Genomic DNA, 16031 nt, shown 5'->3' with positions numbered 1-16031 from the left:
TCCCTTTCAACAAGTCCATGCATTTGATGAAGTAGACACCTGACAGTTCATATCTAAAAACGGGTGAAGATCAAACCAGAAAACCATGATAAAACAACAAAAACTGAAAATATCTAAGCCAACAGCTCATTTCTAGACATGCTGTATGATCTTCTGGTGTCGTCTTTGCATTTTAACAGGTCAAGACTTGGTTTGAGGTAGCCTAGGCTAACTGACAATTTGGTATAGGGTAGCCTATGTATCCTAATGCCTGCATTTAAACTGAGCTGAAAAGCTTTTTGAAAAATATGCATTTTGAAATTGAGTGAACTCAGTTGTGCTTGTGTTGAAATATACTTTTAAGTTACTTTAAGGATCTCTTAGAACAGGAATATTATGTAGAGCTAGAGCTAAATCTTGGAAATTGGTCAATCCCAAAAAAATTACCTGGTTTTAAAATAGATCAAAGTGAGTAGCCTAATATGTGAGACTATTCAGTGTGGCATGAAAAAGAATAGCATAGCAGTATAGTTTGGAAAAGGTTAATTAGGCCTACCTGTACCAAACCTTTCCACTTTGTCGCATTACTAGGTTACTTTGTCTTGACTTGATATTTGATCGCATATCTGAGGCAATGCTGACACTGAGCTGGAGGGGCAGAATTCAAGGGGACACGCACTTCCTGGAGCTGCTACAGCCATTGCGGGAAAAAAACAAAGTAACCAATGGAAGACGTAACTTTAAAGTTGTAACCCGTTCTCAAATGGAGCGAAAATGTTTTTTTTGCCGAACGGACTATTTAGATACGTTGTTATCGCAAATGTAAGATAAATTATACCCCATGTCACGAGCGACTAAGCTTATGAGGGACGAACAGTCTACGGCGAGGGACTGTTACTTCATCCCTAGGCTGTAGCAAGCTATCTAGCTAATGTAACCAGGCCAGCAAGCGGCCTAACGTAGTTGTTCTAACGTTAGCTAGCTCCTTGTTTCTGTTGCCCATTGTATGCTTTGTGTCAACGGTTAAAGTTTGTTTTAGCAATACTGGCTCGCCTGGGCATAGCGAAGTCTGTGGAGTCTGTTCTACTACAGGTCTCGCGTCGAGATAACAGCTATGTGTATTGCTTGTTAGCCGTCAAGATATTTGGGCTGACAGACCAGAGTAGCTAACTGGCTAGTTAGCCTGTGGCTGTAGAGTTCGTAAAGTTACATATTTCTTTCGAGAAACGGTAACGTTGCATACCTGTAGTTATCGGTAGCACCGGTGAAAGCTTAGCTTTTCTTAGTTCAGATATTTTTTTTTATTGAAATTACAATCATTGGTTTTAATGAATTGCTAGCGTAGTAGCTAGCAATGTCTGTTCCTTCTGCCGATATGATTGAAACACCACCTGGATATCCTTTTGAAGAAATCGATTATAGGGATATTGACGTTGAAGAGGTGAGTGTCTTTGTTCATTGAGGAATTTAAGTTAGCCAGTTTTACACCTTTCCTACACGGTCAGGTGTCCCGCAGAGACCCAAACATTTCCCCTTGTAAGCAATGATAAACGTTAGCTTGCCAACAACGTCTGTTGTAGGCTACAGGCAAAAACTGTTTCTCCAGATAATCTTGCTGCGCAGTTTACAGTGTTGGCTGTTAGGAAGTTTGTAAATGCTTACTGTTGTTGTTTTCCTGTAGAGTAACATTTTTGTATCATATTCAGATATCCCTACTACTATCAGTACAACCAGTGATAATTCGATTCCTGTTAGTAATGAAATATGTAGGCTGTGATCTACTATGTACATACTTCACAACAAACTCTCCATTCACAGGTGGTGGGCCGAGGTGCCTTTGGTGTTGTTTGTAAAGCCAAGTGGAGAGGCAAAGATGTCGCAATCAAAACGATAGAGAGTGAATCTGAGAGGAAAGCCTTTCAAGTGGAGGTAACTGTCCCTGTTAAAGTGGTGAAAATGAAGATACACTATGAAAGTCCAATCAACAACTCACAGTGCTATATCTCTTCACCGTCATGAAGTGAAATGAGTTGTTTATTGTTTGGTTTGAAATGGAGTAGGATGTTGTGGAAATGTTCCATGATTTGTTTCACAGTTGCGGCAGCTCTCTCGTGTGAACCATCCCAACATTGTGAAGTTGTATGGCTCATGCAACAACCCAGTAAGTTCAGAGGCACGTTGCGCAGCACACCTTTGCACATCGGTTTGGTCGGTAGGAGCTGTTTATGTCTATGATTAATTGGTCCCACACTAAAATAATCGTATTTTCTTATCTGCTCCAAGGTATGTCTGGTAATGGAATATGCAGAGGGTGGCTCTCTGTATAATGGTGAGTTCCTCACTTTTTTTGTTGATCACCTGCTGTTTGGGTTGAAAATGATCCAGTCAATAATTGGTTGTTAAGGCAGCGATTTACTTCTCAAATATACTTGTGTCTGAGGTAGATTTTTGTCCAAGGTGAGGGTAATCCTAAAGTCCTACACTTTTTTCCACCCCTAAATGTATGGTTAAGTTGTAACCCATTGTTATCTACCTGAGTCCCTTTTTTTGGCATGTGTACACACAAACCAAAGAAGTTTTCTGTTGTGTGATATAGCTTGAACATTGATTCTATATTCTTGTTGCGTGTAAAAGTGTTTGGTTGTCTTGTACACCTATGCGTGGGAGGCTTTTACGTTGTGATTGTCTGTGGTTATGGTTCTCCAGTGTCCACATGTGTTTATAAGCACCTCTCTGTGTGATTATGCCCATATGTAAATTGAGATGATTCTGTGAGTGTGAGGACATGTGATTGTTGCTGTGAGCTGTCTGTGGGTTGTGTTTGTTTGATTACACCAGTATATCCATATATGTGTGTGTCAGGTTGTGATACTGTGTGTGATTGTGTGTGAACGCGAATATGTGATTGTGTTAGTGACTGCACTCTCTGTTCACAGTGCTGCATGGTGCCGAACCCCTCCCCCATTACACGGCCTCCCATGCCATGAGCTGGTGTTTACAATGCTCCCAGGGAGTCTCCTATCTACATGGCATGAAACCAAAGGCTCTCATTCACAGGGACCTCAAGCCACCCAAGTACGCTCTTCACCTCCGTATCTCTGCTAGCCCAGCACTCTCTCCCATTCCTCCTCCCCTGAGTCCTGTCACTGTACACTCTCTCCCTCTGTGGAGGCTATATATGTGTCACTATATGTGTCTCTCCCTTACTCTGCTTCCCTCTGTTCCATGTGGTACTCTGCACTTCTGCCATTTAAAGTAGGGCCATTTTTTTAGGTTCATTATTTTCTGCCAAGAGAAGTCAAATAGTGGCCTATATACTATCTACTTTTTAGAATATTTTAGCGTTGCATATAGAACAGTCTACTCACTTGTACCTCTACTTTCCTAAGATAAGGATCTTCAAAGAAGTTGTGTGTACGTGCACTCTGCTGTTTTTCCCCTTCGTGTCTTGTGCCATTTGAGTTGGAAGAATTGTGCGGTTTATTGTGTGCCACAAACAGACTTGTTGAGTGTGGCTGCAGAGGGTTATTTATTAGGCTCAAATGATGAAAAGTCCCTGGCAGTGCACTGTGGGACTGACCAGCTGGTCTGTTTCCTAGAGACCTGACCTCGAGTTCCTGGGAAGAACTGTGGCACGATAGCCTGGCACCACAGTGTGTTGACTCTGTTGTCCACAACCTTCATGCTGTCCCTCTCTTACTTTTATTACCATTTCACAAGGGTTATGTGCATTGTTTGCTAAATGGACCGAGTAAATATAGATGCTCTGTATCAAAAAACACTAATATGAGGAAGATCTCCAAAATGGGGATGTTGTTTTTGTAATGTGTTTTTTTCGTTCTTTCTTTCTTCCTTAGCCTCCTTCTGGTAGCTCATGGCACGGTGCTGAAGATCTGTGACTTTGGAACAGCGTGTGACATTCAGACCCATATGACTAACAATAAAGGCAGCGCTGCGTGGATGGCCCCTGAGGTGTTTGAAGGCAAGTATTGGAAACATGTCAAGCATGCAAAAATGATTTGAGACCATCGCTGTCAGGGTCCTGTCACTCAGCCTCTGGGACACTTCACAGACAAGCTAATCAGACACATTTGCCATCGCTGCCTCCAGAGTTGGTGTCGCCACCATACCTACGGAAAAGCTTATATTGTATGGTTTGCATCAGTGAGCTTGATGAAACCATCATGGTCCTATATTCTCTGTGACTTCAGAGATGAGTGAATTAATATGTGAGTATGTGAAGAATGTTGACTTGTTTGATTTTAGTGTTGGGTACTTCCTTGTATTTCACTTTAGTCGTTGAACCTATGAGAACAAATTAGATGTTCAAGAGACTCTAGATGAGATTTAGATGTGATTGCATTCTGCAGTAATTGCAAAGTTTCTTCCCAAAGATAAATGAAAGGCAAATTATGCTCCTACTTTTCATTTTTTCCCTCATTTAAGCTGTTAATGTTCTGCAATTTAAAAAGTGAGCCTAGACGCCCTCCCCTGTCAACAGGTTAAGTGGAAATGTAAATGAACAGTTAGTCATTATCTTGTTTGTGTGGGAAGGAGCAGGGCTCCCACACAATTAAACATCGTATTTGTCCCCGATCCCAAACTGCTCGCTGCTCATTTGCATCACTTGGAACAACAGTTTATCAAAGGCCTTCTGTGCTGCCTCTCAGAAGGTGCTTGTGTGTGATACAGTTTAATTTCACAATAATGCGCCGCGCTAGTTTACCAGGGGCGCTGCTTGAGAAAATTGCCTCCTTGTTTTCTTCACGCCTGTTCAAAAGGTGCAGACAAGATAAAAGTGCTTCTGCCTCCCCTGGAAGTGTCTGTCTCTCCCTCACTCACTCACTCACTCACTCCCTCTCTCTCCCCTCTCTCTCATCTTAAAAGTGCCACAGAGAGATGCTTTATGCCATCATAGGGCTGTGCCAAGAGCAGGCTCTGCTTCATTTTGAAGGGTCTACTGGGTGCTTGGTGTGAGTGTGTGTTTGTCTATGAGCAACCATGACTAGCTGTGGTCTTTGTGTGTGCAGGCAGTAATTACAGTGAGAAGTGTGACGTGTTCAGCTGGGGCATCATCCTCTGGGAGGTCATCACTCGCCGGAAGCCCTTTGATGAGATAGGAGGCCCAGCCTTCCGCATCATGTGGGCCGTCCACAATGGTGAGTGAGGCACAGACGACAGGGCGGGCTTATGACTGTGACTGGCAGTACCTGAGAACCTGAATAAGTAATTACATAAATCTAGGGGGCAAGCGACATAGTTTTACACTATTTGTAGCACATGTTTGTGTTGGAATATTTTCAGATGGTAGTGGTTTGGGTTTTGTAAAATGTATTTTGAAAATCTGATTCAGTTGTGGGTTTCTGTTTGGCTGGCAGGCACACGCCCACCACTTATCAAGAACCTGCCCAAGCCCATCGAGAGTCTGATGACCCGCTGCTGGTCCAAAGACCCGTCACAGCGGCCCTCCATGGAGGAGATCGTGAAGATCATGGTCCACCTGATGAAGGTACACACTGTTCCATCTCTACATGTGTCCTCCAGCAAAGCGCCGAGTGTCTCATGCTCTCCTCTCATTGGCAGTACTTCCCCCGAGCTGACGAGCCCCTGCAGTACCCATACCAGCAGTATTCAGATGAAGGACAGAGCAACTCGGCCACCAGCACAGGTACTCCCAGCACACCTCACAGGACACACTAACCCTTATATTTCCACATGTTCAGTGCTCAGGACCTAGCTAGGTCATCTCCACAGAATTGGCAGTAGACACAGACTTACACAAAAATGTATGGGCTGTTGGTCATATGGTATACTACCTGTGCAGAGCAGCATGCATCGCATAGCACCATCATGTCAAGTCAAGTCAAGTCAAATTTTATTTATATAGCACATTTAAAAGCAACAGCATTGCACCAAAGTGCTTTACATAGAACAAATAAATAACAATAATAATAATCATCAATAATAATAACAATAATAATAATAATACAATATTAGTAGGCAAAAGGATGGGCATTGTGATAATATTAATGAAACATAGAAACTAAAAATAAAAACAAATAAGAAATTAAAGAAAAGTTAAGAAGTTAACACAACAGTGGAGATAAACAAAAAGGAAAACATTTGAGGGAGAGGTGGAGAGGTCAGGGAGTGTTAAAAGCTAGGGAGAAGAGGTAAGTCTTTAAGTTGGATTTAAAGCTAGTAATAGTGGGGCAAGATTTGACAGTATCAGGAAGGCTATTCCAGAGTTGGGGGGCATAGACAGAAAAAGCTCTGTCACCTTTGGATTTAAGTGAAGCAGAGGGAATAGAAAGAAGACATTGTGAGGAAGAACGAAGAGGTCTAGGAGGACAGTAAGGAATTAAGAGATCACAGATGTATTGAGGTGCTAAGTCATGTAAGGCTTTATAAACAAAGAGCAGAATTTTAAAATTAATTCTTTGTCACTCAAATTGCTTGGTATTAGGCTTGATATTAAAATGTAATACGTTTATGACACCAGCCATATATCTTCAATACCATTGAGAATAAAATAAATTCCTTATTGCCCTGCTAGGTTGTTCATGGCAATAGCTAGTAGTGAAACAGCAGCAGTTACATTAGGAATGTTGGTGCCGATACAAGCTGTCCTCCTGGTCTAGCAGGAAGTTGCTGATTTCAGCTAGTTGCTACTGCCCGTCTACTCTAAGATTAGGAAACTGCCTTGAGTGTGTAAAAACAAGTTAGACTCCTTCCCAGCAAAATTCCCAATGCATGCACATTTTTACACCAATAGCAACACCAATGAATGAATAAACACTGCACTGTCCCACACATCGCCTCACATCGCTCCTCCTTATTGCAGTTGCATTCGCTTCAGTTTTGGGGGAGAGCTTAGAGCCAAAAAGCTTTCCATGTTCCACTGTTGATGGCAGATGTGTTTCTCTGTGCGATCTCAGGCTCATATGTGGACTACACCTGCACCAGCACCAGCAACAAGAGTGACAACAATATGGAACACAGTAACTCTCCAGGGAGCAATGACACCATCAAGATCATGGAGACAAAGTGCGCACCCATCAAACCAAAGGTAGCATATCATTTGTCCTCATCTTAAAGATGGTAGAGACCCTCCCCATTTAGCTTCAGCCTCTGCTGATCACCAGGGCATCTCTCTGATCTGAGAGCAGGGCTGCATCTCATCAGAGAGGGCTTCAAATATCCAAGGTTACGGAAACATCATGTGCAGTAACTTTACTGTTCTACAACTGACAATACTGTATTTCTCGCATGGAGATTTTTAAAATGATCAGACACGAGCAGATTATCATTTCTCCTTTGACAAGTTAGAGTTCAGGTCCAGTCCAGGGGAGGCCCGGGCCTGTGTTAGGCCTTCTGCAGGGTGACGAGAAATGGCAGCTGAAACCATAGACTTTCTAGTTCATGTATAAACGGGGTGCTGCTGATCACAGACTCTTTTGGCAATATGACACCTTCCCACAGGTTTAGGTATGTAAATTGCTGGCCTTACATCACTATTGAAAGGGGATTACAAAGTTAAAGTCAATCAACTGATTCCACTATTGTCTGCTTCAATCTGCCAACATTTGCCCAGGCCAGTTGAGAGGCTTCACAGATTATTGGGTTGTTTGTAATGGCACTGAGTTCACTTCACTGCCTGTCTACTAAGACTTCACAGCCTATTGAAAGTTATCTAATAGGGTTCGATAATCGGTCTGCAACATGCGGCCGATATGGGTAGCTAGGTTACCCAGCACACAGGACCAAAGGAAACTCAGTCATGTTCTGGATCACTGTGGTGACATTTGCTCTTCTTGCCAGCCGGACCCCTTGCGCAGCCTGCCCCTGTCCAGGGGGGGCAGTGTGGAGAGCCTTTCCGGGAGAACACAGTGCCTGCCCTCCTCCGACAGCAAGAGAATGAGCGCCGACCTCTCAGAGAATGCCTTTTCTCCTGCAGGTAACATTATGTACACATGCATACAGAGACCGTATGGTATGCACCATATACAGCATAAACCCCTATACACTACCATACTGATGCTAAAATATATTTAAAAATATATGCCTTTTTTTGTTTGCAAATGACAATAACAATGGGGAACGTTGTGCTGTAATATAATCCCTCTCTCGTGTTTGTGTGAGAGGCAGAGGTAGGTTACAGTGCTTCGTCTCTCCTTATGTGGGCCTCACGTCTTGTTTTGTTCTTTTATGTGGAAGATTCCTCTCTGAATGTTAACATTGAGGCTTACAGGCAGGCCACGTTATGTCAATCAGTTCATCTGCACAGACTTTAAAGAGTCTCTACATAAAAGCTTCCCATTTTCCTAACCAACCTTACACAGAAATATGCTTATGCTGAAATTAAAAACAGCGGTGGTCCGCTCATCAAATTGGCTTGAAAATGTCTGCCCGCTTTGAAAAAATTAATTCATGTTTTTAATTTAATTCTTCAGTACTTTTCCAATACATGTAACTTCATTGCCACTAATTGTGTTTTTATTCTTTTCTGTCCAGTAATTAATAATGTATAACCAGCTACAAATGCTCACCACCACTTAATGTTTGCAATAACTGGTAACTTAATGTGTATGTTGTGTATTCAATCCTTCCAAACCCGTTGATCAGGTCAGTATGCAGGTGGTGCCCAGTTAGAGCTGCATATTGGCTTCACTCCTCACGGTCCCCATCTGAGCAGCGTTGTCTCCTGACCGCATGCCCGCAGGTCTCCTGTGCCCCTGCTGTCGCAGTCACGCTCACTCTGCCCGCTGCTGTGCATGTCTGCCCTGCATGCCCCCCCAGCGCTAGTGGGGATTGGGGGGATGGGGGTGGGGGGATGGGGGGGATGGATGGGTGGGGGCAAAGGTTAGGAGGACTTGTGGAGGGGGAAAGTGCCCCTCCTGCAAGCTTGTGCTCCCTGTTTCTGTGTAGTCTGCATGCCTGTGTACGCAGCTCTGTGTGTGTGTGTATGTGTATTTTTGCAGCACGCCCCCAGTATAAACGAGGTCACCGTAAAACGGCGTCGTTTGGCACCATTCTTGATGTCCCCAAGATCGTCGTCACAGGTACCAGCAGTGTGCACCACCGCCCAGCTTCCTGGTGCCTGGATAGTTGACACTCCAGCTCAATCAGAAGGTTGCTCTGACCTATGAGTCCAGTGTCTGTTACTCCAGGACAGAAAACCTCAAGCCAACGGCCGATCACTGCAGGGGCTTGACCAGAGAAATCCCAACCTTGGCCTTGTGGTTTCTCGTCAGTCACCTCTAGCATCAGCCTCTCTTTTGTGCTGGATTTGTTGTACATTTGTGCCGAGCCTGGAGTAACACTCACATTGTTGTTCTCTGTTCCTCTCTTGTGTGGTACATTGATGAGCTTCATTCTTTGCTTGCATCTTACGTCATCCTCCAGCCTCAAGATCCTGATCACCAGAGTTCAGACTCCAGCAATTTGATGCATCAAAGTCACTTTCATCCAGATACAAATTTACTTCAGAGCCAAAAAAGCCCCCCTGCCCTCCTCAAAATGATCCTCCATTATACTAGAGTTCTGTATTTGATCTTAAGTCCTGGTTAGATCCAAGAAAAGCTCAATTCGAAAGTTGCCAGCATGACTGGTGTTCCTGTGAGGGCTGGCAGGCAGATGTGCACCTTAAGCGCTCTGCTCTGGTTCTCCATGGCTGGACTCAGGATGGGAGGTGCGAGGTGACGTGGATGTGGCCTGATGAACTCATTAGCCGGCCCGTGGGCTTGTCTGTGTTGCTTTGCTGCTGTCGGTGGAGGAGAGCCGGTGCCGGGGCTTCTGGGTCGTCCTTGTCTCTCATGTGGAAAGGACACGGTGGAGGCTTAGCCTTGCGTTCATTAACTCAGCCAAAAGTCATTTTGATTAATTTCCCTCACATTTAGGGTCACTGCTATTCTTACCCCGTGAGCAGTCAGAGGGAAATGGGGACAGTCACGAGGCGCTCAGGAGAAAGAGTCCATAGTGCATCTGGAACATAGCTGCATGAACCATGTCCTGCATGCTACTACATGTTTCACGTCCAGGGGAGGCGAACGAAGTGGGGCTCCCGTTGGTGTTGCATGAGCTCACCTGTATGTCCTTATATGTGCTGCTCACTCACATCTTTATTAACTCAACATGAGTTAGTGTGCAGGTGACAACGCGCATTTCCCAAGCTCAGCTACAGAAACATTATTCATTTGACGTAGGCATAAATAGCAGGCCTTTTGTTCTCACTACATGACCGTTACGTACCTCATGCAAAATGAGAACTGCTATGTTTGGCGCACGATAAACATGTCGATGTGTTGACAAAATGCATTTAAAAAGATCCACTTGATTGTACTGACAGCCACAGTCCATACATTGCAGGCAACACACAAACGCACCAGTGGAATGAGGTTCAGTGCTGTTTTACCAAATTACATTACTATGTTCATTTGCTAACCATGTCTTAAGATTTTATGCCTGTAGCATCAGGTGGGACAGTACTGTTTCTCAACCTATTTGATATTAAGATTTATACTTTTACATTAACTTTCCAACCCCATCTGTCATAAACTAAACGCCCCAAAATTAAATAGAATGTTCAGCATTCAGTACTGCAACAATTCAGTATAGTGAAAATTTTCATTTGTTTGAATCTCAGATCTCCCAAGCGATTCCAAGCCGGTGCAGTGATTTGACCAAATTAGTATGAAATCAACACTGCAAAGCTTTCCTTTCCCCACTTGAAGCTATTTGTGCGTTCTGCTATCAGGTGGACATCCCAATGTTCTCCTTCCCCCCCAGCTGAGTGTTTGGTAGCAGAGTATGAAGTAGTGGGAGTAGAGCCAGGAGTTGTCTTCTGCTTGTGTCTGTATCCCACCCACACTGTCAGCTCCCTGAAATAGAGCAACCCTCAGTGTCTCCCCAACACACACACACACACACACACACACACACACACACACACACACACACACACCTCCCTCCCTCCCTCCCAGCCCCTCAGAAGAGAAGAAAAAATAAGGTCTGGTCTCACATGTGACAGAAGCTGACCAAAGTGTGCCAGCTTAACTGTCTATGTGGAAGTTGTGGTATGTGGTGCTGTTTCTGTGTGTGAGTGGTGTGTGTGTGTGTGTGTGTGTGTTGGGATATAAGGGGAGGGTGTTGGTCACATTATGGCCACATTAGAGCACATGTCAGAGTGGCCAGTTAAGTCTGTGCAGCTGTCCCCACGTCAGTGTCTGGACCCACAGAGGCTTGCCCTGTGATGGCACACAGACACAACTCACTCAACATTACAGCGCACTACGCTGGTCTTCTCTCTTTCTCTCCGTTCTCTCTCTCTCTCTCTCCCCCTCCCTCACTCCCTGTCTTTCTGTCTTCCTCTCTTGCTCTGAGCCCATCCGCCCTGTTTCCCTGTCTATCTCACTGTCTCTCTGTTTTTGCTTCTCTGTCTGTCCTCCTTCTCAGCTACCTGTGAGTCTCAGAGACGCAGATCTGTGCAGGACCTCCCAGGGGTCGTCACCGAGTCTCAGGTAAGACTCCCATCAAACACACACATACGCACGGAATATGGAGGAGATGGTCTCTTTAACAACGCACAAGTGGCCCTCATTGCTATAGATATTTCTAAGGGCACATCATTCATGTCTGTCTCATTACAAAACAGCTCTTGAACAGACGTCCTGTACACGGATATCTTTCGTTTACTGTGTTTAGCTATTTTTTGGATGTGTCTCCAACCCATACTGATTTTCTGATAGAATATTGACTGTTCCTCCCCTTGCTTTGTGCTTGTTGTCTGCCTGCATAGCATGGGTGACACACTGCACTGCACTGGGTTACAACTGCTGTTGTAAAACACACTCCCAAGAATGCATGACCTCAGTGAAGATGTCTGAGACCAAGCCCATGACGTGTGTGTGTGTGTGTGTGTGTGTGTGTGTGTCTGCGCTTGTGTGTGGGGGTGGCGGTGTTACAGGGGAGTAGGAGCAGCAGCAGGTCTTCCAGCCCCAGCGTGAGGATTACTCCAGACAAGACAGGCAAGGCTGCCACTTTTCACATCTCTCCTCTCTGCAGAAGAGCTCTCCTGTCAATAATGCAATCACTGTTCAACTCCACTTACTACGATAATGACTACTCTTTATTAATATATGTTAATACCATAAATGGAGACACAAAAGGCCAAACCATTTGTCTTCCATAAATCTTGCATAAGGATGCTGCAGTATATATGACCCTTTGCAGTAATGCAGAGAGATATTTCTTGGTGCCTTTGAGGGAGACTATGTTCATCTTGGGGTGAAATCTAATGAGCGTAATATTAAATCCAACATGTTCAGCTTTGGCTCTGTTGTGATAGGGAGCTGGCTAGCTGTATCCACTGAATTGCAGACATTGCATAAGCCTCATCAATGATTTAAAGCTCTTGCTTCTGTCGGTGTGAAGGGTTATTTCTGTCGAGAATCCTGTCATCTCTGTTGATAAAAAAAGGCTTGAGTTTGCTTGCAGCAAGCCTTGATCCAAACAAACTGCTCTTGTGTCCACAGATACCAACGGCTCAGACAACTCCATTCCCATGGCATATTTGACTCTAGACCACCAGCTGCAGGTACGACTCGTCTCCAGCATCCTGCTGAAGATCCATAGGCTACATGCACAATAAGAGTGTTGTCAAAGCATGACCATCACTCTGCAGTAGTTTCAGTTTGCATGAACAACAAAAGGCATTTTCTTGACTGATGAAGAATGATGTGCTGTATGCCACACACAGAAAGCTAATACAAATGTCAGTCATTTAAAGAATTAAAAGCATCCTTTCTGTTAAATGATGTCGTGTTGAGGAGTGAGCTTCTTGGTAATCTGTTTCTGGAGTGTGTATTTTTACCGACATTAGGCTGATTTTGATCATTAGTATAAATACCCTGTGCACTGCAGTCTAACACGCCTGGAGCTGTGAAATCAACCAGTGGTTTGATTATGTGGTTATTTCCAGCCCCTGGCTCCATGTCCCAACTCTAAAGAATCCATGGCTGTGTTCGAGCAGCACTGCAAAATGGCACAGGAGTACTTGAAAGTCCAGACCGAAATTGCCTTGCTGATCCAGAGAAAGTAAGTACATGTTAATCAGATACAGTTGTAGAACTGCACAGTAGGCATGGATATGTTTGAGACACCCAGATGCTTTGCTCTCTCTATACATCTTTGTGATTCTAAAAGTGCTGGCTCCACTGTCCCTTGAAGCGCTTTGATGGATCGCTTTGCAGATAAAGCATAAATGAGCGCGTGAGCGGCCTAATCTGTGTTGTGTGTGTGTGTGTGTGTGTGTGTGTGTGTGTGTGTGTGTGCGCGCTCCTGCTTGGCCTCCTGCAGGAAGGAGCTGATCGCGGAGCTGGACCAGGACGAGAAGGACCAGCAGAACACGTCGCGCCTGGTGCAGGAGCACAAGAAGCTGCTGGAGGAGAACAAGTCGCTGTCCACCTACTACCAGAAGTGCAAGAAGCAGCTGGAGCTGATCCGCGCGCAGCAGCAGAAGAGGCAGGGCACGTCCTGATGGGAACCCCCGCGCCTCCCACGGAGCTCTCGCTACCCAATCAACACACACACACACACACGTACACACACGTACACACACACACGTACACAACCACACGCGCAAACACTCGCCTACACAGACAGTATGCTCAAAGCCCTCTCCTTGTGTTTGGGATTAGATCTAGTCAAGTGTCAAAGCCCTCCCAACGTGACTGCTAACTTTGTTCCCACCCTTCTGCATTACAGTGGAACTAGTCCACCCTCCATTGTACGTCTAAAGAGAGCTGCAGTCTGCTCCATCCGTGCATGCTACATGATCGCATCTCCCGGGGTCAGGACACCACAAAAGGAACCGGGCACTTTTTGCACCCTGGACTCGGCGGTCGCCATGAGTTTCGTTAGGGGTCTGTCCAAAGTTTCCAAGACCAAACGATTAGGCCTTGCTCCAATTTGCCCATTTGAGCCTTTTATGCGTGAGGTGCTTGTCTGTGTGTGTGTAAGTGTGTCTGTCTTTGTGTGCGTGTGTGTGTGTGTGTGTGTGTGTGTGTGTGTGTGTGTGTGTGTGGCACGTTTGTAGTGCAGACAAATGCTGGATAAATGGGTTCTCCATAGAGGTCAGCATGTATGTGTTTTCCTCCATTGTTATTCAACAATTGTCTGCTGAATGGCTCATCCACTTTGTACAGGAGACATATTGATATCATCTCCTGGTCCAACACTACTACTACATTGCTAGTCCTCTATAGTGCTATGGTATTGGTACTGTATTACTATAGTCCTCATGAATGTGAAAGAAGAAATGGCAAATGAAATTTAACTTCAACAGTGGAACTGATAACGGATCACATTTTATTTGTTCATTTAGCCCTACTTTTATTGGGAACTTACACCAAATATGTCTTGTGACCTTTTTCAAAGTGCATCCATCACCACTTTTGACCAAAAGAAAGTATTGCCAGTGTGTTGCGGGATGCATATTGATATATTGCACATCACTCCAGGGTTTTTGCTAAGGGAGAGTCTCGGTCTGGTCTCAAAAAAGGATGCAATATTTATAACCTGCTTTTAATTTTCTTTTAGTCTGTATTTGCTGGTGTTGAAAGGATGCTCTTGAGTGGATTGTTGCTTATTGTACCTGCTTAAGAGAAGAAAAGAAATGTTTCTGGTTTTTTTTTGTTTTTTTTTCTCTCAACATGTTAATCGTGACTTCAGTATTCTTCTTTAGTCTTTTTTTTTTATCCCATAGATGAATTTGTATAATAATTTAAACACTGACTCCACCGTAGAGCTTTGTTTTTCATGGATTGGGCTGTTTGTGTACGGAACATGTCTCCCCCTCTCTGTTTTTAAGTATTTTTAGTTCACATGCTGCCTTAGAGTTGAATTGTTTGCATTTTACCTGATATGTTGCTTGGACACGACATGATTCATGTACATGTACACCTCACTTTGATCATATGTGTAGCAGAACTTGCAGTGGTGGGCCATAAGGATGAAATGTGTACAGAATGATGTTATTACGTGTGCAGCAGAAGTGATGAAGACTCAACTCTGGTAGGCCCTCTCGGAACACATCACATGCTAAATTGCCTTTGGCCTTTCATGCCATTACTTCACTTGTCTCTGTAGATAAGTGATCTCTGAGGAGAGATGCAGCCCAGCCCTTTACTCTCTCTCTCAGTGCTGACAAAGTCCCTCTCCCTCAGATGTTTTGCACAATCAAAGGGTTGTTCTCAACAAAGATAAGGTTCGCTAATCTTTTTTCATGCTCGGATGTGAGATGATGGAACAGTGTTGAGGAGCGATGGGAAGTTTTCAGTTTGCTGTTAATCACACAACTGGAGAAGTGGGTTTTCCCCCTATATTCTTTCACATGTTCAATAACTGTACTGTATATAGCTAAGAAATTAGATTTCTTAAGATGATGGGCAAGGGATTATGCAAGTGAAGATCACAACATGCAATAAAATGGAACAGGTGGACATGGTGTTTGCTTGAGGTTTTTTTGTGTGTGTGTGTTCTGTGTTTGAGGTGTGTGTGTGTGTGTGTTGCATGTAGGCTATTGATGAGTGACTCAGATTCAGAGGAGGGGAAACTGACACACAAGAAAAACAAATTTCCTGAAATATACATGCAGAGCTTCTGAACTTCAATAAACTGAACAAAGACTTCACAATCACACATGTTTAGTAATCTGTCTATGCTTTGGTTGTGTAGGCTATTTATACTTTCTTCAAGAGACATAAAGATATTAAGTGCTTCCAATTTGCTGTCTAGTGAAATGGGCGGGTCATGCGCTTGCACTTATTTCAGTCATAAAGAAATCTGCCAGGAGATGGCGCCACTGCTCCTGCTTGGTTCTGCACAGGCAAGATGAATGAGACTTGCTCTCCGCAGACAAAGAAAATGATTCTGACCTCAACCGGTGACAATAAAGCCATGGGTGATAAATGTTTTTGCTGCTTATTATTTAAAAACTGCAGCAAATATATAGCTACACCACACAGCACACCTGTGCTTTAAAGGGTGTTCTG

General features: G+C 44.2%; 1 protein-coding gene across 4 annotated transcripts; it reads left to right on the top strand.

Moving 5' to 3' along the window:
• Window positions 1-626: 626 nt before the first annotated feature.
• Window positions 627-15479, top strand: map3k7 (mitogen-activated protein kinase kinase kinase 7). 4 transcript variants are annotated; one of them, XM_062551159.1, is made up of 17 exons: window positions 627-1420; window positions 1798-1908; window positions 2075-2152; window positions 2263-2308; window positions 2916-3054; window positions 3837-3965; window positions 5014-5138; window positions 5358-5488; window positions 5563-5647; window positions 6918-7048; window positions 7801-7936; window positions 8961-9041; window positions 11434-11498; window positions 11945-12005; window positions 12513-12574; window positions 12959-13074; window positions 13336-15479. In XM_062551159.1, exons 1-17 carry the CDS (start codon window positions 1334-1336, stop codon window positions 13514-13516), a joined length of 1764 nt encoding a protein of 587 aa, XP_062407143.1. In that variant the 5' UTR covers window positions 627-1333; the 3' UTR covers window positions 13517-15479. The 4 variants fall into 4 exon arrangements, with proteins under 4 accessions (XP_062407143.1, XP_062407146.1, XP_062407145.1 ...); XM_062551161.1 differs by having other exon boundaries at window positions 628-1420; window positions 2075-2140; XM_062551162.1 differs by lacking the exon at window positions 8961-9041.
• Window positions 15480-16031: the final 552 nt, after the last annotated feature.

Source organism: Sardina pilchardus, chromosome 12, assembly GCF_963854185.1.
Source record: "Sardina pilchardus chromosome 12, fSarPil1.1, whole genome shotgun sequence".
In the NCBI taxonomy this organism is placed as follows: Eukaryota; Metazoa; Chordata; class Actinopteri; order Clupeiformes; family Clupeidae; genus Sardina; species Sardina pilchardus.
The sequence above is the reverse complement of the archived record's forward strand: the minus strand, read 5'-3'. Positions and strand labels throughout refer to the sequence as shown.